The 26,927-nt window shown below is 33.5% G+C and overlaps 1 protein-coding gene across 2 annotated transcripts; it reads left to right on the top strand.

Annotated features, from left to right (window-relative positions):
* Positions 1-14: 14 nt before the first annotated feature.
* On the top strand, positions 15-24,367 carry DBF4 (DBF4 zinc finger). 2 transcript variants are annotated; one of them, XM_006189025.3, is made up of 12 exons: positions 15-370; positions 1,566-1,738; positions 7,187-7,366; positions 8,801-8,851; positions 9,399-9,468; positions 9,680-9,756; positions 14,466-14,502; positions 15,324-15,369; positions 17,769-17,897; positions 18,337-18,451; positions 21,255-21,379; positions 23,355-24,367. In XM_006189025.3, the coding sequence occupies exons 1-12, from the start codon at positions 325-327 to the stop codon at positions 24,334-24,336; spliced, it is 2,031 nt and encodes a 676-aa protein (XP_006189087.1). In that variant the 5' UTR covers positions 15-324; the 3' UTR covers positions 24,337-24,367. The 2 variants fall into 2 exon arrangements, with proteins under 2 accessions (XP_006189087.1, XP_032339946.1); XM_032484055.1 differs by lacking the exons at positions 15-370; positions 1,566-1,738; positions 7,187-7,366; positions 8,801-8,851; positions 9,399-9,468 and having other exon boundaries at positions 9,719-9,756; positions 17,830-17,897.
* The last annotated feature ends 2,560 nt before the right edge of the window (positions 24,368-26,927 follow it).

Raw genomic sequence — 26,927 nt, 5'->3', positions numbered from 1 at the left:
CGGGAACGTGGGGGCGACGCGAGGCGGGGCGCAGCGCGCGGCGTGAGAGGGGGCGGAGCGCGCGTATCGGCGCCGCGGCCGCGTGACGCGTTTTCAAATCTTCAACCGCCGCAGCCCACTCGTTTGTGCTTCGCCTCATCCTCCTCCGGCCCTGCGGTCCCGGAAACCCGGCAGGCCGACGCGGCATCTCTACTGCGTGGGTGTGGTAGCCCGCGGAAGAGGAGCGGCGACCTGCGGGTCAACGGGCCCGGAGGAGCCGTGTTTCCGCGGCCGCCCGGCGCGACACCCTCTCCGGATCCAGCATGTAGGTGCCGGGCGGCTGCCATGAACTCCGGAGCCATGAGGATCCACAGCAAAGGACACTTCCAGGGTATGAAGCCCCTCCTCCGCCTACAGTCCCTTTAATCCTTTCCTCCCGTCATGGTTCCATCATTGATTCTTCTGAGTTCTCGCGTCGAGTCTCTGCTTCTCTTCTGTTCTGACACGTGCGTCCTGCTCTGTGGCCTGAAGGAAGGCTCCGTTCTGGGTTTTGCCTCAGAAAGGGAACGGATCCCGGTCGGCTCCTCGCGCTCTCTATGCTCCAGCCTCGGCCCCAAATTCCCGGCCGTGCCGTCGGTTATAAAACTAGCAGACAATGTGCGGACCCGGGAACTCGCCGGGGTTCCCCGAGATGCGGCGACCCTTTGGGGCTGCAGCTCGAGTCTCAGTTTAAAAGCAGCTGTGCTCGGGGCTTTTCGCTTCCTGATTAAGTTGGTTAATTGTGGGTGTATTTTTGGTCTCATGAAGTTGAGACCATTGCTTTTACAGCATTATAGAAACAAAAGCAAACTTCCATTTTCAGTCCTTTATTCGGTGAAACGTTTCAGCCTCTTTTTATTTTTAATAATGTACACATAATGTGATCTATTCTTTATGAACCGGTTGTGTTCTTAAACTTGATATTTAAGCAGCTGTTTGGATCTCAGATTTGTTTTCAAAGGAAAGAAGAAAATGAATGGCGATTTGGTTCTTCTGGTGGATCTTTAATTCTTCTTAATATATACAGTGACTTTATATAAAACTATACCTTGAGCAGTCAGGAACCTTTTGAGGACTGAGTCATTCTGGGTAACAGGTTTCTTGCATTATTAAATGTTCAACATTCTAAGTACAGTTTTGAGTGTTCAGCAGAATGGCAGAAGCTCCATAAATATTTGTTGAGTTAATATTGCATGGCGTTTACATCCTAAGAAAACTCCTTCTAATTGGTCTTGTATAGTTATTTCCCTGCCTTGATACATAGAACACGAATAAACGCATGAATATTTTCTTCAGATTCATCTCTTGACTGTGAACAGTAATCATTTTGGACCATATAGTATCTGTTAAAATGTATAGAGTATTTGGCCTTTAAGTCTGCACTACAAAGAAATATATTAAAATGTTAATTAATGGCTGCTAAAGTAGTGAGATTGTGAAGTTTTTCCTCTCTGATATGATTATTTTATAAACAAATATTGTTTAAACAGTAAACATTTTTTGTCTGGATAAAACATGATCTAATTCCAGATTTTTTTCAACAACAGGTGGAATCCAAGTCAAAAATGAAAAAAACCGACCGTCTTTGAAATCTCTGAAAACTGACAACAAACCAGAAAAACCCAAATATAAGCCACTCTGGGGAAAAGTATTTTACATTGATTTACCTTCTGTCACCATCTCTGAAAAACTACAAAAGGACATTAAGGATCTGGGAGGGGTAAGTCAAAACCATACACTTTGACAAAAAAGTGTAACTAGTACTTTTTGATATGTAACCATTTAAAATTTTCCTTTTTGAATACATATAACCATATAAGCACCAAGCTTAAAATTTTTATCAGCTGTTAATCATAAATGAAAAGTCATTTGTTTTAACCTTTTATAGCCTGACAAAAGTTTCAGGTTTCTGTGATCATTGTCTGGTGCAAAGTTCACAAAGTGTGAGAAATGAGACTCCCTTATCCTGGAGGAACCTCTGATTGCAATGTTGGGATGTCCTCCTGATGGCAGGAACTCCTTGATTCTGATGATTAGGAAGCTACACAAAAGTAAGAATTTTATTTACAGAGCAGGAAAAACCTATTCAAACCACAGAGAATTAAAATTTCTCTTGACTCATAGTTTCAACAGAATGAGTATTATTAGGTAACAGAATTTTGAATTATAAATATGGAAAACCTGCTTCTTTCCTACCTTATATACACTGAGTAAGTGATTAAGAAATTAGAAAATTTGGGTAAAAGTCTAAGATTTTCTTAGGCTTAAGGTTAATATTGAGTAAATTTTAGCAAGTCAGGTTAAGATTTTTAATAATCTGTTTCCTAACTCCTGTTTAAACATTTCACTGCACTTTGAGTTGGTCATAGCTAACATCTTTGAATAGTCTGAACACATCCTACCATTACTAGAATAGAAATTTGCAGAACACATAACAAGTTTCTTAGAATTGTTTATTGGTCTGATTATTTTACTTACTTATCTTTGAAAAGCTGTTCTACTTTTTTGCTCTTCATTTTCTTAAACTGAAACATTGCCACACATTTGTAATAGTTATAGCATGTATCATAATGACTGTATGACTGCATTCCTAAAGGTCATGTTTTATAGCCTGCCACCATTTAGTAAAGACCCCTTCATTTTAGAAGTTAAGCACTTAATGTCCAGAGAAGTTAAGTGACTGGCCCAGGGTAGGATTAGCCTAGTTCACAGACTAACATGTTACTGCACCATTCTGTTCCTCTAGCAACAGTGGCTACAAAGTAGCTACCTGGTATAGTTTGACAGCTTTCTTAAATATGATGGGAAAACTCATTAACCATTTTGATCTAAGTTAGTAATTTTAGATTTGTGTTTTTAGCAGTGGAACCCTTCAAACAAAATCATGTTCAGACGTCCACTATGTAAAGCCAGTAAAAAGGGAACTGCTCTAGCTAAAACTGCAGGGACTGCTTGCCAATTCCCCTTTTTCTCTCTTTCATCCTATAGCAGTTCCTAAGGGACTTGCAAGAAACAAATTTTGAATTCATTTATACGTTAGATAGTAATTGGGAGAGAGTTGAAAGTTAGTTTTACACACTTCAGATTTTATCCTAAAAGGTTTGAAGTAGACCACTTAAGTGAGGAGCGTATTAATGGCATAAGTTTCCAAATTTTCCCCCGAAGCTATGGATTTTCTATTGAACTTGATTTATTACAAATTCTGATCTTCCCTGACACCTTTCCAATAATTCAGTGATGTCCTGATTTCTGTCCCTAGCGTAGTACCATTTCTGTCACTGAAAAAGTCTTAACAAAGATCTTGCATGTGAACTGTAAAGGAACTTTGACTTCCTGTAGTACACTAATTTTAGTCTTAAGATTCAACTTTAAGAAATGTTTCGTTAAATAGATGTTCCTTGAAAGGATTATGCTTGTTATTTAGTTTTTAGGATTACTTAGGACCTTTATCCATTTTAACTTATCTTGCTTCAGGTTATAAAGAGTGTTGTCCTTTTTTTTTTAAACTGTCCATTTTATACATTTGTTTTCTCTAGTCTTAATAAAAACATCTAAACATACCATTGGGTTCTTAAAATCCAATCATTGAGAGCACACCACTCAAATCAGACATAATGGGGAGATATCTTTGATGGTGGCAAGGAAAGTTGCTATTGCAAAACAACCAACCACATTTAGGTCCATGTCTAAGCAGTCTGAACTAAAATAAGACATTTGGAGAACAACAGAGATGTAGGATCAGATACCTTACCATATCATGAAGTGAAGACAATTCCTTGTTTTTGGTCTTCATTGTGACCTTGAGTTATCAGAAAATAAGTTTCAAGTTTACTTTTTAAAGACCTAGATGAGCAAAAGCTAATAAAGACCATGATAAAACTAAGTCACCAGTACAGAACGCAGTATTAAGTGCTCTGGCAGATTAAAAAAAATGAATCTTATGTCCATCCCACCCGCAACTGCTAATCTTAAGTGGATATGGCATCGGTACAATTACGTGTAATACAACATAAAATGTTAGGAAGAGGGAAAGATTACCTCCAACTCAGGAATTTTGGTAGTCATTTTATAGACACAATTTGAACTCAGCTTTAAAGAATGATTATGATTTGGGCATGTGGAAATTCATTTAAAAATTCTTCTACTGGTGCCTCTATTATACGCTAGCACTATTTTAGATTCGAGGGATGCAAAAATAAAATGTAGTCTAATCCTGTAGAAATTCTCAGCCCATGGGAACATCAGACACCTAAATAAATTACGGTGTAGCATTGTCACTGTTTTAACAGAAGTTATGTAGAAATTGTCATTAGAATATGGAAATGATTAACTCTGCCTGTAGGAGTTATAGTAAAGAGAAAGTTTGAGCTGATCTTGAAAGCCAGGTAGAATGGACAAACTAAATAGAGGGAAGAGGATATTTAAATTACATGTCTCTGTGATTTGTATGAGCAACTCCTAATATTACAGTATGACTTGAGCTTGGGATTTAGATGCAGGAAATGGCAAGAAAGAATGTTACATTGGGGCCAGCTTATGGAAGATACTTACTTCTAAAAAGTTATAGCTCAATCTATAGAAAATGGAAAACCAAAGGAAATGTGTGGTAATAGCATAAGGACAGACAGTATAGACCAATGCAATAGAAGAGAGAACCCAGAAATCCTCACACATATGGTCAGTTGATCTTCAACAAGGGTGCCAAGACCATTTAATGGGTAAAAGGATAATCTTTTCAATAACTGATGCTAGGAAAACTGAATAGCAACATTCAGAAGAATGAAGTTGTACCCTTGCTGTACATGATATGCTCCAGTTAATTAAAAATGGATCAAGATCTAAGCGTAAGAGCTAAAACCGTAGAGAAAAGTATTAGGGAAAAATCTTCATGACATTAGATTTGGCATTATTCTTTGGATATGACATCAAAAGCACAGAAGCAAATGAAAAAAAAACCAGATAAACTGGACTTAATAAAAACATGAAAGTTTTGTTCATCAAAGGGCACTATCAAGAGGGTGAAAAGACAACACACATGAGAGAAAAAAATTTGAAATTATATATCTGATAAGGGATTAATATCTAAAATATAAAGAACTCCTACAATGCAGCAAAAAAAAACAACCTGATTAAAAAATGAGTGAAGGACTTGAATAAGCATTTCTGCAAAGAAGATACATACAAATGGCCAGTAAGCACATAAAGATGCAGTGTCACTAATCATTAGGGAAATACAAATCAAAAACACAGTGAGATACCACTTCATATCCATTAGGGTGGCCATTATCAAAATAAGTGTTGGTGAGGATATAGAGAAACTGGAACCCTTGTGCACTGTTGGTGGGATTGTAAAATGGTGCAGCTGCCAGTGGAAAACACTGTTATTTCCTCAGAAAATTAAAAATAGAATTATCAAGCAATTCCACTTCTGGGTATATACCCCCCACAAATTGAAAGCAGGGTCTTGAGATATTTGTATACCTATGTTCATAGCAGCATTATTCACAATAACCAAAAGATGGAAACAACCCAGATGTTAATCAGCAGATGAATGGATAAAAGAAATGTGGTTTACATATACACTGGAATATTAATTCAACCTTGAAAAGGAATAAAATTCTGATCTTTGCTTATAACACTGATTTGCTTATAACACTGATGAACCTTAAAAACATTGTGCTAAATGAAATAAGCTAGACACAAAAGAACACATATAAGATTCCACTTATATGAAGTACCTAGAATTATCAAATTCATACTGAAAGTAGAGATTACAAGGGGCTGAGAAGAGATAATGGGGAGTTATTGTATAATGGGTACATTTTTAGTTTAGGATGAGGAATACATTCTGGAAATCGGTAGTAGGGCTGGTTACACAACATTGTGAATGTACTTAATGCCGCTGAATTGTACACTCAAAAATGGTTAAAATGGTAAATTTTATGTTATGTATTTTATCACAATTTTTTAAAAGCATGTAGGAGATTGAGCTTCTCTTGAAAAATTGGAACCTCTGGCGGTTCTAGGGCTACATATTAATGAAAATAAAGTATTTAGCATGTAATTGTTCATCTGTATTCTTGCTGGCCCTTGTAGACATTTAAGTTTATAATTTCTGGAATATATAAATGTGGATACTTTATTTAATGGTGGAAGAAAATATTGCTCAGAAAAAAAGGAAGTAGTGATTTGCATTTAACCAAGGCAGCCACTGGTCTTAGCAAATTCTGCTTAATGCTTAGATGAAACTAATTCATCTGTTACATACTTTGCTTTGTTTTATATTACCCTCATTTATATTATGAGGTCCTATGAAAATTAAATATAGCTATTTAAAATAGTTTAGAAGTCTTTCATTTATGCAGATAGTTAATGATTAATAATATTTTTCTACTTAGTTTAACTTTCCTGCCCTTGGATGGGAGTGATCTTCAATAGCATTGACTATGATAACATGTGTTTATAAATTCAGGCATTTAAGCAGTGGTTTTCAAACTAGGGAAATTCTCTTCAAACAGTAATAAACTCTTAAGGGTAAAGGTTCCTACCTTTCCATTAGTTTAAGGCTTATTTATGGAAAGATGTTAGTAACTTTGAGAGTTTGAGTTGTGCTGTCGAATACTGAATACTGTAGTCATTAGCTACATGTGGCAATTGAGATTTAAGTTAATTAAAATAAAATATAGTTTAAAATTCAGTTGCTTGGTCACATTAGTTACATTTCAAATACTCAGTAGCCACATGTGGCAGTTCCTACCATGTCGGACAATGCTGATAAAGGACCTTTCAATGACTACAGTGAGTTCTACTGGGAAGTGCTACTTTAGAGCATGGGCTTGCATCATAATACCTGTGTCCAAATTCTGTTACTACTGATGTAATCTCAGGCAGGTCACTTCTCTTCAATTTTCTTCTCCATAAAATATGGATAATGTTAATACCATGGGTGGTTATGTGAATTAAACTATTTAATATATATAAAGTACATGCTCTTGTTGTGTTATTGGAACTCCCATTCTGAACTCTAGGTTCAGAATAATACAGTATAAAACCACCAATTTAGAAAATATTAAAATGCATCAAATTGACATTTTTTTTTACCATGCCTAGTGTGTTAAACAGTTTATGATTTACATGACTTACTTAAAAATACTTTGTTTTCCTTTAGCGAGTTGAAGAATTTCTCAGCAAAGATATCAGTTATCTTATTTCAAATAAAAAAGAAGCTAAATTTGCACAGACCTTGGGACGAATTTCTCCTGTACCAAGTCCAGAATCTGCATATACTGCAGAAACCACATCACCTCATCCCAGCCATGATGGAAGTTCATTTAAGTCTCCAGATTCAGTAAGTCTCATATGTTTTGAGACTCTCAGAAAGGCTATGAGATCTCATAATTTTCAGGAGCAGGCTGACAGCAGAGTTCACTTAGGTACACTATATTAAGCGCAGCTTTCAAGTTGTTAATAAGGTTGCTATCATATATAGAAAGGTGATTTTTCTCCTAATAGTACTTGTGTAGTCAGTCATACTCTCATTCCTAAAATATGCCCTTCCATTTAGTGATGGCTTTTATTTTTAGAGTAATTTACAACTAAAAAATAATAGCAGGTCATTATTTTAAAGAAGAAATAGAAACCTTTTGTTTGTTTCAGAGCAGGGGTAAGCAAACTATGGCCCATGGGCCAAATCCAGCCTGCCACTTGTGTTTTACAGCGTGTAAGCTAAGCGTGGTTTTTACATAAAGTGTTATTGGAACACAGATATACCATTTATTTATGTATTGACTGTTGCTTTCCTGCTGTAAAGGCAGAGTGGGATAATTACAACAGACTATATGGCCTGCAGAACCTGAAGCACGTCCTGTTTGGCCCTTTAAAGAAAAAATTTGCCAACCCCTGTTCTAGAATTACTGATATCACATCCCTACGACTCAGTTGCCAATAAGTTGTAACATACAGTGAAGGATAAATTGAATTGATGTAATTGGGTATAGAAAGGGGAAGAGATTGCAAAATAAAGTGTTTTATCTCATTTTTTGATTGAAGTTAATTAAATGATTTTTAAATATCCTCCCGAACTTACCTACTATAGCCATTTGAGAACCAGGGAAAAATGGGGGCAAGGGAGAACAGGGAAAAGAAAGGAGTTAGATAAGCAGCATCATTTGAAAAAGAGACAAATATATAGAAGAAAAAAAGTCAAAGAAGAAACAACCAAGCAAGCGTCATACATTCTTTCCGTTAATGCTTTTATGGAGGGACAAGGTGGTACACCAGTGACTAGTTCCAAATTAATTCCTGCTGATAGCACTTAAACTGCTTTTCCTAGTGTCTTGTTTAAAAAGTGAAACACCATGTGAAAACAGTATATACGGTTTATCCATATTAGAGTTTTGGTTAAATAGGAAATTAAAATGTAAACTTACTATTTAATTTTAGACAGAATTTCAGATCAGCCTAACTTTTTATTTTTCATGTTGAATAGAATTTACTACAGAACTGACCTTGGGTCTCATTCAGCTGAGTTTAGTTGCTCCACCAAAAAAAGAAGAAACAACTTTTTAAATAGGAGATCTTACTACAAAGACCCTAAGGAAATCACATTTTATAAAATCACTTTTTACCATACATTTGTTATGTGTTTTACATTTCATATTTGTATTAAGATTTATCTATAAATTTTAACTATATACTTTAGCTATTTTATCTTTTAAAAAATTTTTCTGGTGAGGCACTACATTATAACTATATGTTTGATTGTTCTCTGGTCTTTTTATAGGTATGTTTAAGCAGAGGAAAATTACTAGTTGAAAAAGCTATCAAGGACCATGTAAGTACAAATTTAAAAAATTCAGTGTATATTCTTTTATTAAAAACTAAAGTGGAGATGTTGTTGAAATCTTCTTTGCCTTGTTTTTAATAGAAAAAGCCTAAATATCAGCATGTATCTCATTTTATGTAAAGTAGAACCTGCTTTTCATGAAGAAACATCTCCATCTTGTGGCCTTTTAAAATGTTAACTGGATATTTCTGAAGCTTGTGGCATTTTTGTGTTTTTAAAGGAAATAATTTCTTAAAACTCTTAAGTGAAATGCTACAGTGTACGTTAATTGTCAGGAATATGGGAATATTATTAAATAGGAATGATTTTAGACATTCCAGAAGAAAAATCTGATGTCCTTCTTACTATTGTATAGGGTCTGTTCTGAATAACCATCTCAGTGACATTAAGCTTCAAATAATATTTTTTAAAATAGCTCACTTAAAATAGTAATTTCCTAATTACTTTATTTTAGTAATACTTTATTTAGTAATTACTAAATTACTATTGGTAATTTCCTAAAAATACTACCAAACTTTTTTTTTTTTTTATACAGGATTTTATTCCTTCAAATAGTATATTATCAAATGCCTTATCATGGGGAGTAAAAATTCTTCATATTGATGGTAAGGATTTTATTATTGTTTTTGACAGTATTTGTCAAAAGTATCTGTCTCTGTCCTTTGGATCCTAATTTTAGATGTGAGAATTCTGATAGCAAGAGATACCTGTAATGGTAATTCTTTCATCTAAATTTAGTACAATTATAAGAAAATAGCAGTGTTTAACTCAAAAGGTAAAAATGCTAATCTTAAGCCCTTCTTTCTTTTAATAAAGACATTAGATACTACATTGAACAAAAGAAAAAAGAGTTGAATTTACTGAAGAAATCAAGCACTTCTGTAAGAGATGTGGTATGTTATTTTTTAATTTTTAAGCTAAATTAAAAATAATTAAGCTTGATTTTTATAGATCTGTAAATTTTTTTGCCAAGTGGAAAATATTATTGCTGTAATATGTACCAAATGCATGCTTCTATTATTTGAATAAATTGTTGTGTATCATTTAACTTTAGGATTTACTTATGAGGTAAAAGTTCCCACTGCAACTCAAAGAATATACTTTTGTGAATAACATGGCAGTTGACATACTGCATGAGGAGCTCTTCATGTGTATAATATACTCCTTTTGAGAACATAAATAGGAAGTATTCTTATTTTTCAACTGTTCTGTAAATATTGTCATGTATGGCTATCTGACCTCACCTCAAAATATTTGTTAAACAAGTTCATTGGGCATTGCCGTCTGTTAGACCTATTGTTCCCGTATCTTTAGCCTCTTACCTTTTTACCAGCATCCTCCTTGAAGCCTCTGTATAGAATCAAGCCTGTTCTATCCTTTAGAACAAATAGAATAAAACCTCCCTTGACCTCATGTCCCTACCTACTATTCAATCTATGTCATCTAGATATCTCTATCTCCACTTTTATACTTCCCATTCACTCTTCAGCCTATGAGGTACAAAACTGTGGAACAATTTGGCAAATCAAGTGTACACTTTTTAAAACCAGTCATATTGGTTCTGTCAGCTCTCATTCTATTCCTCCTTGAACTTACTTATTTTCATCTGGACCTTCTCTCATCTCTGCTTTCTCATGGTTCTCTTATCTCTCAGAACGTTCTTTTGTGGTCTGCTTTTTCTTCAATCAGTCAATCCTTAAATGACTAGAATCTGAAAGGAAAATAAATTTTATGGAAGAGTGTATATAAAGATATGAAGCCATAAGTAGGATGGCATGTTTTGGAAATTTTGTCATATTTTACAACTTGATCTTTAAGTGGGAAAGTGACAGGAAATGAAGCTAGAAAAATTAGCAAGTTCAGATAAGACCTTGCATGCTATATAAAGTTAGATTTAATCTTGAAGGATTTGGAACATTTTTGAGAGATAATAGGAGAGCAAACCTTGTTGGATAGGTTATTCTCTTGAACACAATTTTTAATAAAGATTTTACATCGTAACTACCCTATTAGAAGTAAAAAAAAAATTCCAAGGGACTATTTCCAGATTTTTTTGCAAAGTGAGGGGTGGATATTTCTTTACTGAAATGTGCTAGATAGCATATAAATTACCTTTGTAGCACTTTGTGGATTGTTTGGATTGTATATAGAAATAAATGTATAAAAATTTAAACTGATAAGCACATTTATGGACTCAAATACACATGCATTATCATATCTGTCTATAAACATAAATAAGTCAGTACATATCTGAAACAAGTTTTATGAAACAGTACTTACCCTTAATGTGCTAATACTTCTGTGGTATTCTTTCATTTTTAAAAAAAATACTGGCCACAACTCTCTAAATTGATTTTACAGCCCTATAGGTCACAGTCCATGGTTTAAAAAGTATTCTGGGATGTTATGAAAGTAATGGGAAGAAATGCTGAAGACCTGCTTCAGATGGTAACAGAAGGGTAGGGGAAGAATTGAAAGATGCTTATTAACAGGTTATAGTGCCTAACCTGTGCCTCGACTCTAATATACACTGCATGAGGGCCCAGATCGCGTTTTACCTCTTTCAACACTGGGTTTTGTTTACACATGTAACACATTATTCACTCAGTATTTAGCAAATACCCAGTGCCTGTTATGTGCCAGGCACTAGGAGTGTTTGCCCCCTTGAGAGAAAAAAAAAACAAAAAGCTGTGATAAATAGTTGCAAAACAGGTTTTACTTTCCTCCCAAAACAAAAAAGATAGGAATACCAGTATCTATATAATTCAGGATGTGTAACTGGTCAGCTTGATTCCAAAACTTGAATTTTTTTCTGTATATGAGAAAACAAATGTTTCCAGGAAATTTTTTTGGTTTGCCAGCTACTAAAGCATAAAACTTTTTAATGAAGATGCATTTATGGGTCTTGAATGATGGACATATATTAATCTTATGCATGCTAAATAATACATATAAATTTTAAGACATTTTTAGATTCTCATACTCTTGTTAGTATGTATCTTAAAAAAGAAAGGAAGTATATTTTGCTCCAGTACTTTATTTAAAGTGCTTTGAGTTTTTTCCCTCAGTTTACCTGAAACGTATTTTGTTGAGGATTTTTTGTATATATGTGCATGAGGAATATTAGTCTTTTTCTTTTGATGTCTTTGGTTTTAATGTCAGGGTAATGCTGCCTTCATAAAATGTTGAGATGTATTTTCACTTCTATTTTCTAGACAGTTTTTTTTTGTTTTGTTTTGTTTTGTTTTGTTTTTAAGAATCTGTTGTATTTCTTAAATGTTTGGCCAGATTTTCTAGTAAGGTTATCTGGGGCCTGAAATTTTCTGTGTTGGAAAATTCTCAGCAATGAATTAAGTTTCTTTATTAGATAGAGATAATTAAGGGTTTTTTTTCCCCAAATGTACTTTGGTAGTTTGTATTTTTCAAGGAATTTGTACATTTTGTCAGAATTGTTTAATTGATGGAAAAGTGTGTGTAATTTCCCTTATTAAGCTTTTAATGTCTGTGAAGTCTAATGATGTCACTTTCATTGCTGATACCATTATTCTGTGTCTTCCCCACCTCCTTGGTTAGCTTGGCTAGAGTTTCATCAGTTATAACTATCTTTTTGAAGAACCGTCTCTGCTGTAAACTTCCTTTAAGTTCTGCTTTAGCTGTGTCTCATACATTTTATGTTGGATTTTTTTTTTTTTAGCGTAGACTTTTTTTGTAAGAGTACCTTTAGGTTGACAGCAAAAGTGAATAGAAAGTCCAGATGTTTTCCATATACATATGCCTTGTCTCTATATACACACAGCCCCCTGATCAATATCCTACACCAGAGTGGTGCATTTGTTACTAATGATGAATATGTAATGATAAGTCATCTTCAAAGTCATAGTTTACATTAAGGTTCACTCTTCGTAGTACACATTGCATGGGTTTGGACATGTATAGTGACATGTATCCACTATCATAGATAGTATCACACAGAATAGTTTCAGTGCCCTAAAAAGCCATCATGTTTCACCGATTCATCCCTCTCTCCCCTTCTTACCCCTGGCAACTACTGCTTATTTAACTATTGCCATAGTTCTATCTCTTCCAGAATATCATATAGTTGGAATCATACAGTATGTAGATTGGCTTCTTCACTTACTACTAGGCATTTAAATTTCCTCCATATCACTTGATAGCTCATTTACTTTTATTGCTGAATATTCCATCGTTGGATATGCCACACTTTACACATTTGCTTTCTGAAAGACATCTTCATTGTCTATTATAAAGCTCTGGGTAACACTCATTTTGTTGTTGTTGCTGTCATTGTTTTAGGAGGGAGTTATCCAATTTTGTTCAAACTCTCAGTTCTCAGTCTCAGTTTCTGTAAGTGGTGGTTCTAATCTCCATTTCAGTTTTCAGAGGCTTAAATGCAGCTTTCTGTCCTTTGCATGCATCACTTACAGCTTAGCCCAAGACTTGGGCAGTGGTTTAAATCTTAGTTCCATTTCAGAGCCCTTGCTGTGCTGCTTTGGGTCTGTCCTTAGCATATCATATGCAGCTTAGAGTTTAGCCTTGGAGTTACACCTGGTATTTACACAGGAAATTATGGATCCCCTTCTCCAGCCTGCTACTGTCTGCAGTTTCCTTTCCACTCTCCAGGCCTTTTTCTAGTTCCTCTGGTCAGAAAGTTAGAATTACTCGATTTTAGCTATGTCTGGCACCTTTTCCAACAGCAGTTTTGCAACTGAGGCCCACTGTCAGGTCAGAACTGTGGAAGAAAAGAAAGAGGAAATAATACAGGGATTCCCTTCACACTCTTTGGACTGCAAGAGCCTCTTTCTTTCGTTCTTTGTAACTAGAAGATGGGGTTTGTGTGGGGGTAATAGCCAGTGGCTCTGCTGTTGCTGCCAACCCCATGACTAGAGGTCCATCCTTAAGGAAACATTGCAAGAGAAAGGGAATGAGGGGAATGAGAAATATACGCCCTTAAAGGTAGCTTCTCTAAGTTTTGACTTCCTTCTGCAGTATGCCTGCTTTTGTTTACTTTTAGTTCTAAAGTAGTTGCTTATTGAATTTTGTTTACAATTGTAATCAATGGGGATTGCCCATATTGGACATAGTCCATCTTGACTGGAATTGGCAGACTATAATAAATTTTTAAATAATTCCTTTGTTAAGTTTATTACAAAGGTTTTGCTGAATAAGGACATAAAATTACCTTACATGACTATTTCTAGATTATTTCATTAACCAGCTTTTTCCTTATTGCTTGATTTCTTTCTGTGAAGATAGAAACAATAGCTGGAATACAAGATATTTGTTGAGTTTATTGTAAAAGTGAGCTTATATTACTAAGTTTCATCCCAGTGGTTAAGATCTTTAATTCTTGAATAATCATTGTTTTGTTTTTTGTTTTGTTTGTTTTCATTTCTTTGATTGAGTTGATTTTAAAACAGCTTTTTTCTTGTTTTTTTCTCCCCATGAAACTACAATAATCGCCCTTCTTTTATATAGTTATTTTCCTCTATGGTTTTTTTCTTATCTTGATATTAATTGCAGTTGCTGTTTTCACTGTACTTTCAAGCCCAATATTTTTGCTGTATCTTTTTTCCCTCCTTAGGGGAAAAGAGTAGGGATCAGCACTCAAAAAGCAAGAAGTAAGTACTTTGATACCCTTAAGTATTTGTTTTGCTTTAGAAAATAGAACAAATCATATAAAAAAAAAATCTTTAAAAATCATGGAACCAATCCCTGTAAATGACTTATTCAGTAGGTTCTTAGCCCTTTTGTTTTAGAACATTGACCCCTGTGTCAGTTTGGTGAAGCCTATGAACTCTTTCTTAGAATAATGTATCTTAAAACATTTTTTGAAAAATCATTCGGTTACTAAGGAAATCAATTATACTGAAATTCAGTTATCAGAATATTTTTCAGTATAAAATAATTATATACTTGTTTTATTACACATTAAAAAGTTCTAGCAGTGATTATGATTAATTGCTAGTGTAATTTTGTTTTGAAGTGATGAACATAATGATGCTTTGGGATATTTGTGGTAACTAATACTATATGAAACTATGTTTCAATTGATATCAAAATTACAAGTGCTGCTAATTCTGATCCTGTGGCTTATATGCAAAATTGGAGAAAGTGTTAAATTTCAGTTAGGGATTAGTGAAAATAAAAGTTAAGTTTTTTTCCTGGGGAAAGGATTTCCTCAAAATCCTCCTGAATTCTATTCTTAGATCCTTTGGGGGATCCATTCAGTTTACTAATGTCAGAATAGGGACAGAGCATCTGTTATTTTGGAAATGTGTTGATAATTGTAAAATATCTTACCTGAGGCTTAAAACTTCAAATTGAAATTAAATGGATAATGGATGCATATTTATTTGGATTTGTTTAGCCAGAGTAGTTTTGTTAAAAAAAAAAATTCTTGATTTGTAAATTTCTAATGTCATGTTTTGTATATTATCAGCAGGTAGACTCAAAAAGCCTTTTGTAAAGGTGGAAGATATGAGCCAGTGAGTATCTAAATTCAATCTGTATAATTTAAATATAGTACTTAAAGGAGAAAATCTAACTACTTAAGCTGTTTCCGCTAATACTGTTAGATCTCTTTATGTTAGATTTATATGATACTGATATGCATGTGGCACAGTTGCAGAAATTAGCAGTAATTAATTGGTGCTCAAGGACTGAATTTAGTTTCAGTATGTTTTAGATAGTATTTCTTTGAAAATCTGGTTTAGAGCAATCATGAGAGCAACTTACTTTTCAGTATTTCAGATAACCATTTTCTGGCTAAATGCAGTACCATGTGATTTAGAACTACTACTTAAAGATTGCATCTGCATTTGTGAAAAATAAATTATTAGTTACTGCTTGGAAATACAAAACCTGAGTATAACATCTAATTTGATGTAGCTTACCTAAACTCATTCTGAAGCTTTATGGAATAATCTTACTGAAGACTACAGATATAAGTAAGTAATTTGACATGGGAGAATTAGATTTCTTCCTTTTGATATTCCACTTAGTCATTTAGACACACATAATTAATTCTCCTGGGTACTCCTGAGGTGACATAGATGTGTTGAATGCTTCTTTTTATGAAACTATGTTACTGTGAGAAAAAAACACAATTTTACAAATTTACAAATACAAAATTAGGCCTAAAGAAGGCACCAGTAAGTGAAAAGACATCCCATGTTCATGGATTGGAAGACTTCATATTTTTAAGATGTCAGTACTACTCAAAATGATCTACAGATTCAGTGCAATCCCAATGACTTTTTTTGCATAAAGAGAAAAATCCATCCTAAAATTCACATGAATCTCAAGGGACCCTGAACACCCAAAATAATTTTGAAAATGAAGAACAAGGTTGGAGTTCGACACTTCTGATTTCAAAACTTACTACAAAGGTGTAGTCAAAAAACAGTTTGGTACTGACATAAAGACAGATGTATGTCTATGTATGTCTACCAGTGAAATAGAATAGAGAGCTCAGGAGTAAATCTTTATATGTGTGATCAAATAATTGTTGACCAGGATGCCAAGGGCATTCATTGTGGAAAGGACAGTCTTTTTAATAAATGGTATTGGAAAAACTAGATATTCACATACAGAGGAATGAAGTTGGACCCTTACTTTATACAATATATAAAATTAACTCAAAATGGATCAAAGACCTTAAACTATCAAACTCTTGGGAAAAAAACATAGGGGAAAGCTTTGACATTGGGATTTGGCAATGATTTCTTGAATATGACACTAAAAGCAGAAATAAAAAGATAAAAGAACTAAGCTGGTCTACATCAAAATGATAAAATTCTGTGCCCAAAGGACATAGCACATTGAGAAGGCAACCCATGGAATGGGAAAGCAAACTTGCAAATCATTTATCTAATAAGATTATTAATAGAAAGAACTCAACAACGGAAAATCAAATGACCCAATCAAAAAGTGGGCAAAGGACTTGACATTTCTCCAAAAATACAGATTGCCAACAAGTATATGAAAAGATACTCAACATCACTAATCATCAGGAAAATGCAAATCAAAACCACAAAGAAATCTATCACCTTACAACCATTAGGATGGTTACTGTTTTAAAAAGAAAAACAGAAAATAAGTATTGGTGAAAATACGGGGATATTGGATCTCAAGTACACTGTTGGTAGGATTGTAAAATGGTGTAGCCACTATGGAAAACAGTATGGAGATTCCTCAAAAATTTCGAACTGCCATATGATCCAGCAATTCCATTTCTATGTATATAGCCAATAGAATTGAAAGCAGGGTTTCAAAGAAATACTTGCACATTCATGTTCATAGCCAAGAGGCAGAAGCAACCCAGATGTTTATCAACAGATGAATGGATAATATGGTATATACATACAATGGAATATTATTCAGCTTTTAAAAAGGAATGAAATTTTGACACAGGCCACAACATGGATGAACCTTGAGGACATTATGCTAAATGAAATAAGAGTTACCTAGAATAGTTAAGTTCATAGAAACAAAGTAGAATGGTGGTTATCAGAGGCTGGAGGAGAAAGGAGAATGAGGAGTTACTGTTTAATGGGTACAGAGTTTCACTTTTGAAAGATGAAAAGAGATCTGGAGATGGGACGGTGTTAACAGTTGAAAAAAATTGTGAATATACTTAATACAACTAAACTGTGCACTTAAGAATGATGAAGATAGTAAATTTTGTTATGTGTATTTTACCACAGTATAAAAAGAAATTATATGCTTAAAAACTAATGGATCTAGAAATTGGGAAGGGAAATCTAACTGTTTTTGTTACTTATTTCAGATTCCAGATGAATTACATGATTTTGAAATATAAGACTTCAAACATGTTTTCTTTCATCATAAAGATTCTCATATATTTATCTTTTTATTCTTTTAGACTTTATAGGCCATTTTATCTTCAGCTGACCAATATGCCTTTTATAAATTATTCTATTCAGAAGCCCTCCAGTCCATTTGATATGGATAAGCCGTCTAGCACCCAAAAGCAAACTCAGGTTAAACTAAGGTTGGTTTAACCTTCAGGTGATTTTTTATCTTTTTAAACAAATATTTTAAATAATTTATTTAATGCCATGGAGTGTGTGTGTTTCTAGTCACCATGATGATTTCCCCCTGTATATCTTTAATGCCTCTTTGCTAGATTTAAAGTCTGAATCTCTTCTAAGCATGTCACATTTAGACCTTCGGGCGGGGAGGGGTTTAAAAATATTTGCAAATAATCAAAATGTGTTGTTTCTCTTAAGTGATGCACAATTAAGTGTTCTCCAGAATAATCTTTACATTCTCAGTTTGCTTCTCAATTTCTTAAAAAGAAAAATGGTTTAAAGTAATTGTTTTTATCTCTGAAAATTATGGCAGATTCTGTTTGATAGTTGAGGACTGTAAATTTTTGAGAATTATTCCTTATGTTCAGTGGTTAATCTTTTACCATATATTCCTGTCAGAATCCAAACGGATGGTGATAAATGTGGTGGAATTCCAGTTCAAGTCCATTTGAAAGAGAAGAAGAAAAAAGGATATTGTGAATGTTGCTTGCAGAAATATGAAGATCTCAACACTGTAAATGTGATTTTTGTATTTAGGGGGTTGATATTTCTAAAACTACAAATAATTGTTGTTTAAATTTTAGCTTCTTCTTTTGATTGTGGTTTACAACTTGGTAATTATTAAGTAGTAAATATGTCTTTTTGATAGAATTGTCTTAAATTTTAAGAGCCCAAAGTAGGGAAATGTATATTGAAAAATCATTTTTGTCCATTCAGCAAATATTTATTGAGCACCTCCTTTATACCAGTCATTGCTCTGGGCACACAGCATTGAACAGGAGAGGCCAATTCCCAACCCTAGTGAAGATTACATTCAGTGGAAGGGGAGGAGGGATAGGTGACCACAGGATAAAAGAATAATGAACTATACATGGAGAGAACATTAGATCAGTGCTATGAGAAAACATAAAGCAGAAATGTTGCTGTTTATTTAGACCAGACAAGGAATACCTAATTGATAAGACAATATTTGAGTAGACCTGAGAGAAGTGAGGGAACAAGACTTGTGAGTATTGAAATAAGCCATGCAAAAGTGCTAAATTAATGGGATCAAAGAACAGATGTTGGTGGCCTGGACTAAGCATTGGTAGTAGAAGTGATGAGACATGGTCAGATTGTGGATATAATTTAGAAGTGGAGCCAATTGGATTCTGTTGGGAGGGAGATAAGATGATGGGTCATGAGTGGCCACAATTTTTCAGGCCTTCACAATTAAATAATGGGCAAGTGATTTACTAATAAGAAGATGAGAAAGTGGAGAAGATTCTTTGAAATATCAGAGAAATAGAATAGTTGAACATATATACGGGATGAAGAGAAAGTTTTAATGATGAGAACTATTACAATTTGTAATATGATAAAAAAGAGCAAGAGCTTTGGATCCAGGCTGCCTGGATTTGAATCTTGGCTTCCTGTCTGTAACCTTGGACAGTGCCTGGCACTGTGCTTATTAAATGTTAGCTGTTATTGTTTGAATTGATAATTTTTAAAATAGGTTGGTTTTGGTAGAAGATGGTAGAGACGTTGAAAAACTAATACTTGAAAACATCAGATTCATAAACTACCCTGTCTTCAGAGTCTAAATTGAAGTTTGTTTTATAACCCAAAACAAATTAGTAGTTTGTCAGAAAAAAAAAATGCCCTTTCCAAAAATCATTTTGAAAATTTAAATTATAGATGGGTCCTGAAATTTTACTTTGCTGTTACAGTAGAATAATCTAGAATGGATATTTTCCTTAATATCAGCTTGTGGATCTTAATTTGATGCTCAGAGAATGTTGGGGCTGAAAATCACTGGTTACCACAAGGAAGGAAAATTAATGAGAGTAGAGGTTAAGATTGATACTTTAACAGTTTTTCATGTATGTTTCCTAGTCACTAAGGATAAGAAATTATTTTGTTTTTGGAATCTTTGATTTCACAGTGATTCATTTCCACCTGTATGAAGGCATTCATTTAACAAATTTGATTATGGAAGATTAAGCAACAAACAAAGCAGACATATTCTTTACCCTTATACCATCTTATGGTCTGACAAAAAATAAATATAAAACATGTATTTGCAAGTAGGATGAAAAATGAATATCAAGTGCAGTAGTAATAAATAATGAGGGTACCTAACATAGAATGAAGGGCAAGGAAGGCTGAACTAAGAAAGTGACATTTAAATAGAGACTTAAAGAATGAGTAAGAAGAGGTAGGTGGAGGTGGAGAGGAACTATACAAAAGCTGAAAGTTGTTCTTAGTTCTTTGTAGTTATTATTTTTCCTTACAAGAACATAAATAAACTGAATCTGAACTTAGAGTTAATGTTTCATTTCTCATTAGTTCTAACATTAATGAGCATACATAATTTGTATATGGTAAATTTTGCAAGCTAGGAAAGAATACCTATGTATTCCAGAATATTGTGTATTTGTGACCACTGAAGAATTTAGTTTTTGGAATTACAATCAAATCATCAAAAGTTAAAATTATATGAAACTAGGGAAGCAAAAATGAGGTTCTTCCATGATTGTCTTGATACAGGCTTCTAGTTATAATTCCCTGATAAATGATAGACTAATGATAGAATTAGCCTGGAGATTTCACCTATTCAGAAGGAACTTTTCTTCCTGAGTTTTATCCCAATGCACTAAGCTTGTTTACTTTTGTTCTTGACCACTCTTAAGACTAAGAAAAGCTTTTTGGTACTCTCTGTTATGAGCACTGGGTAATTGAGATCAGGTATTTGCTCATTCTCAAATGTGTTCCTCGATTATGAATCTTTCTTTTTTTTTTTTAATACTTCACAGCATTAGTTGTACTTCATTTGTTTGTTCATTGTACCTTCTAAATTCTTGTTTTGGATTCTTGTATGCTGAATTACATTTCATTTACTTAATATTTTATAAGCTCTACCTTCCTTATTTAGTGGTAATTATATAACGATTAAATAAAGTAGCAAAGGGAAAAAAGTGTTTTCAAAAATATTAGCACATTCTAAATGTTTAAATGTTACTGTTATTTTTCTCCATCTTTTCTCTTCACTTTCCAGTGTAGCTCACTCCCTTTCAGTTCCATTGAAACTACAAATTAGTTAATATTTGACTTTTCTCATTGAAGAATGGAAGACTGAAAACCAAAGTAGTTTAATGGTTTTTCAAAAGTTACTTTTAGTCTACTTCTTTTAAATTCTGGTGAAGGATATTTCTTTGCAGTAGTTAGTAGAATCTTAATTTTAGGGGCATGAAAATATTAGAAAACCTGAACGAAAAGATATCTGTTGCTTTTAAAATATAATTTTGTGATTTATATACTTTTTTGTTTTATTTTAGCATCTTCTAAGTGAGCAACACAGAAACTTTGCACAGAGTAATCACTATCAAGTCGTTGATGATATTGTATCTAAGTTAGTTTTTGACTTTGTGGAATATGAAAGGGACATGCCTAAAAAGAAAAGGTAATTTATCAACTCAAGTTTTAAATTTTAATAGAATATTAAACTGTTTTATTAAACTAAAATCCAAAGTTTTCTTTTCTTAGAAGGATTATGTTTTTAGGATATAAGTATGGTTAAGAACTGATTAATTCTTTCCTATTCCCCTCTTCCTCCACTACCAAAAATGCTTACCTTAAATTACTTTTAAGGTTCTCTTCTTAACAGTATAGTCTAAAAAAGAAGTTGACACTTTTTCTATAAAGAACCAAGTAATAGACTTTGTGAACCATAAGATCTCTTGTAACTACTCAACTTTGCCATTGTACAATGAAAGCAGCCACAGACTGTATATAAATGAATGAGTGTGGCTATGTTCCAATAAAAGTTTGTTTTATAAATAGACAGCAGAGTAAATTTGGCCCATGTGCTGTACAGTTTGTCAGCCCTGGTCTAGACCATCTCCTTGGAGTAATGAAGCTAGAATTTTAGTTAATCTTAAGGAGTTTTAAGAAATCTTCCCTCTTTTCATCTATTAAGTCATCTTTATACTTTGACTAGATACTTCACTTAAGCTCTGCTTGCTGATGATATTTATTAAAGGTATTGACAAGACTTTTAAGTGTGAGTACAATGCTGTTCAACGTACAATAACTGCACATTAACAAAATGAACCTCATTAAGTTTATTCCCATAAATCTAAAATAAAAAGAAATGCTTTTATATGGATATACCCTAGAATTGATAATATCTCAATAGGTTGTTTAGTCCTTATAACCATTTTTAGACCAATCTTAAGGCATAAAGAAGACTATAAGATGTGATACCAAGCTACAACTTCTGAAAATTAGCTAGAAAAAGTTTTGGCTGTATCTAGGTAGTTCCTAAACATCGTATGTCTGTAACTTTCTGAATGATTGTTCATAACTGATTTTATGTGATATTTGGAGAGGATGCATATTTCCAACTATTAAATGGACTTTAATGGGCTACTGTAAGAATTTAGAATTCCCTAAAAACTCACTGTGCAGCAGAGTTCTGAACTAGTACTTACATATAAATTGGTTATTCCTTAATCAATTATCTTGTCTGCACAATTTTTCTCTCTATAGGCAAGTCACCTAAACATCTCTAGATTTTAAAGGAGAGCGTGTTGTTTTTACATTTTTTTAATCTTCCATTTGTTCAAGAGGAGTCTTAAGTAAAAGTATCAACAAAAGAAACAGAAAAAGAGCCATTCTGGTTTTGAAGGGGCAGATGGAATTCTGTGTTTCTCTTTGTTATCTGTGACTTGTGTAACATAAAGCATACTTAGTGAGCTGTTAAGTTTCTTTCTGTTTGTAAGTAATTTAGGAGTGTCTAATACAAACTAGCATCTCAAGGATATTAAGACGTTCCATGAAGAAGAGGGTTTCAGGTCGACTGTGTGAAACGTAAGGATTATTAACTTGTCATCTTTAGAAGTATAAAGATACGAGGTTTCTGGCTCACTATGATATTAGATAGTTTATATTTAAATATAAATAAATATCCAATTTGCCTTAGATTTCCCAGTAAATACTCATTTTCCACATGCTAAGTAAAATGAGGAGACAACATTAATGTAAATCACAGCTTAGAAGTTAAGAAATGTTTCAGGAGAATGAAAACATTAGGAGCAGACCCAAATCCCTTTTCTATCATCTTTCTTTGATTTATATGGTCAAAGTAGTTTTAAATACCAAATTCAAAATACTGCTTACCTTTGGGAGGAAGAGGAAAGAATAGATGAGAAGTGGTACATTAGAGTTTTCAGCTATATCTATAAAGTTTTATTATTTTAGTAACATCTAAAGTAATTTTGGCTAAATGTTAAGAGTTCTATATTTTTCTAATGTAGTCTAAGTTAAATAAGTTTCATAAGTAGTTTTAAATGATTTTTACTAATTTAGTTTTAAAATACTTAGGAATTTTTGATAGCAGTTATTTCAGTTTTTTTCTTTTGCTTTTTTCTCTCAAGAATAAAATACAATGTTGGATCCCTTTCTCCTGTTACTACAAATGTCCTGAAAAAGTCTGAACCTAAAGAAAATCTGGAATTGCAACATACTTCTCAGAAAGACTTCAGGGAAAATAATGTACAGGTGATTGAGCAGAGTTTCCTATATAAAGAAACCCAGGAACCTGAACAAAAGTTAGTCTCTACTTCGGAACACATCTCCCACCCTTCAAGTGAATTGAGAGGACTTGATGAGAAAACGTCTAGTAAATGTTCCATGTTAAATCCAGCTGAAAATGACATACAGCAAAATTTTACACCTCTACCTCCACATAAACAGGAACGCATTCTTGACGTTTCTGAACATAAATTAACTATAAATGAAAATGACTTAGAAGAACTCAGGGTAGATCACTGTCCTTGTAGGCCACAAATATCTATACAAGTTTCTAATTGCAATACAGATAATTGTGCATCTCAACCACAACAGAAGTCAGATACTGTGCTTTTTCCAGCAAAGGATCTAAAGAAAAAGGACCTTCATTCAGTGTTTTGTCATGATTCTGATCTGTTAGCAATGAACAGTTCACAGGAGCACCTTACAATTCAGGCAAAGACTCCATCCCAGAGCCCTCCTGAGGAACCCAACACATGTGACCTCAAGAATATGGATAGTTTACCTTCTGGTAAAATCCATCGGAAAGTGAAAATTTTATTAGGAAGAAATAAAAAAGAAAATCTGGAACCAAGTGTGGAGTTAGATAAGAAAGAAACTGAATTTCTTACTACACAAGAAGAAAACAGAATTTGTAGCTCACCAGAACAATCTCTACTGGACTTATTTCAGACAAGTGAAGAGAAGTCAGAATTTTTGGGTTTCAAAAGCTACACCGAAAACAGTGGTATGTGTGATATTTTAGATATTTGGGAAGAGGAAAATTCAAATAATCTGTTATCAATGTTTTTCTCTTCCCCTTCAACTTCTACATTTACTGGCTTTTAGACTTCAAAAATAAATAACCTTTCAAAAGCAATGAAAATCATATTCTTGGAATTTTTATAAATATAAAAATTCTTAGGTTTGGGGCTTTTTTTGGTGCCAATTTTCTTTACAGAACCAAATGTAAATATTAATAAAGGTGATATTTTTCATTTTTCTACAGAATTGAATGCCTATTAGAGAAAAATTGTAGAATAAACTTGTGACCCATCTTGTTTTACATACTGTGTTCATAATTGTTTCCTAAGAACTACTATGAATAATAGATTGGTTTATGTCCATGAAAATTAACTAATTTCAAGTGAAAATTTGAGAATATCAAAATTTAGCTTTATAAATTTAGATCTTCTAGTTATATCTATTGTCTGTTAAAATAGATTTCCATGATAACATGACAGTATTGCTTTTAAAAACCTAATTTTCATACAGGAAGGAAAAAAATATATTTCAGTGTTTGAATTCTGGAAATCATTATTACCAGAAACATTGACACTGAAAGGTGAACTAGTTGGACCATGCTAGGGTGTTGGCATTGAGGAGTTAGGTTATTTGTAGGGATTAATAGAAGCCATGAAGGAAAAACTTAACCAGGCTAGCATATGGAATATAATAGTTTTTCCATTCTTCTTAATTATTTACTTTTGGAAATAATTTCTTATAAAAATAACTCTTTACCCTCTAATTTGGTATCAGGAAATGAAAGTGAAAGGATGGCACTGAACTAAAGATATGTTTTGAAACTTGCAGATTGCTTTTGATTAGGCAGTTGGCAATTCAATAGTTTAGAAAAAAGAAAATTCAAATGTAAGAAAAATTTCAACTCTTATCAGTAAGTGGCTTACAATAGTGCCATTGAATATAGTGTGAATACTTTGTCACTAAAATTAACTTTGATTGCCAGTCTTAATTTTTTGAAATCCTGTATGGCTTTGAAGTATATGTTATTTTGACCATCTGGTCAATGAGAAATACTAGCTTTTCAATAACTTTATTGTTCATACCAGTACCTAAAGCAGGATCACTGAAATATCCTTTACAGTGCATACATGCAAACTTTATTTCCACTGTAAATTACTACTGTAGCATTTTGTCAGATGTATGTGTATATATGTGACTCTAGATAGCCTTCTAAAAAACCTAGAGAAACTTGGAAAATAATTTGTTTTTTCCCTTTGTTATTACCTGTGTTTCCCCCAAATTTCCAATTAAAAGGTATTTAAACTTGCTCTGCAATCGTTGGACTTTAGACCGACAGTCTCTTCTATTTGTAGCGACACTGTTGGCCCTAAAATGGTTCGGAGTGATTTTGTGTTAGTTGTATTTAATAAGGAGGAAGAGGCTCAACTGAACCTCTGCGGTAGTTAAATGTTGTTAAATTTTATTTTGACACTATTTTTGAACTATTATTTCGAATGCTGGACTTGTAGTAAAACACCTTCCTCCAAGATCCTCATAATGAGTATTCTACTTTTTAAAAAATTCCTAAGTTTCAGTTTATTTGGAACAGTGCTATAAACTAGCAGGACCAGCACATGGTGTTCGTGTGGGTTGTGCTTATGCAGGTGAGCACTGAGCCAAGGGGGAGAGCAGGTAAGAAATCCAATCCGCAGTCTGCAACTAGTAGTATGCCCTGGGATTGCAGCCCTGTTAGAGGAAGGAGTACTTTTTCCTAGTTTTTTCCCCTGGGCAAGGTGCTTTGGGGTTGTGTCTACCCAGAAAGGGTGTTTTATTGTTTTTTTAACTCTCTAACAGCACTTAATTGATTCCCAGATTCGTTCACAGAAAAATAATCTTTAATGTAGTAAGGGTCTTCATAGGTCCTCAGCAGGGTAGATAGAAAACTCTTGGTTTGCTTGATAGAAAGTGCTTCCCTAAAAGTGTCTAGACAAATCACAGTAAGCATGTGATAAATTGAATTCTTTGATATCAAGAATTCAACTTATCAAGAGCAGTGAAGTTGAAAAGTGTTAGGAAAGAAAAGGCATCCTAATTAAGCCAAGGACAACAGACATCGTAGCATTCAAAGTTGATGGCTCCATTTTTCTAGGAGTAGCTAGAAACAGCAGTAATGAAGACAATGTGGTTTTATTGCACAAAATGTCTATTTTTCTGAGCTCACAAGCAATTGTAGCAAGAGGTATTTTACGCACAATAATAGAATCTGTTTTTGAAGCCAATGATGACTTCATATGCATATATTAGTATTATATGTATTAAAATAAATAGTGGAACTACATAAGATGTTACTCTAATGTGTGTAATTTGTAGGGGACCTTTATTAATGTCAAGACAAAAATATACCTAACTTTGAAAGAGGAATAGAAAACAAAGGGATTATGTTCATGAATGACATTGAACTTGAGTCCTTATTTCCAGAAATGTGGGATTACTTTGTTATCCAACAAGAATTTAGGTGGGGTTTGTTTGTTTTTAGCACTTTGGTGCTAGGATGGATGTGTAGTTAATATTCTGCTATCGAAATAATATGTTAAAATACTAAATGTTACATGTATTTAAACATTATGAGTTTCTATAAATGTAGTTTTGGTGTGAGACCAAAGAAAGTTTTAGTTTTATGTTATACTTCTAAGTAT

The sequence above is a fragment of the Camelus ferus genome, chromosome 7 (assembly GCF_009834535.1).
Source record: "Camelus ferus isolate YT-003-E chromosome 7, BCGSAC_Cfer_1.0, whole genome shotgun sequence".
Lineage (NCBI taxonomy): Eukaryota > Metazoa > Chordata > Mammalia > Artiodactyla > Camelidae > Camelus > Camelus ferus.
The sequence above is the reverse complement of the archived record's forward strand: the minus strand, read 5'-3'. Positions and strand labels throughout refer to the sequence as shown.

What these genes read in the sequence shown, in the direction of transcription:
- DBF4 (XM_006189025.3), top strand. Translation starts at nt 325, where the DNA reads ATGAACTCCGGAGCCATGAGGATCCACAGCAAAGGACACTTCCAGG. An exon ending in CAGCAAAGGACACTTCCAGG is followed by an intron (nt 371 to 1,565) that starts GTATGAAGCCCC and finishes TTTCAACAACAG; the next exon opens with GTGGAATCCAAGTCAAAAAT. An exon ending in ACATTAAGGATCTGGGAGGG is followed by an intron (nt 1,739 to 7,186) that starts GTAAGTCAAAAC and finishes GTTTTCCTTTAG; the next exon opens with CGAGTTGAAGAATTTCTCAG.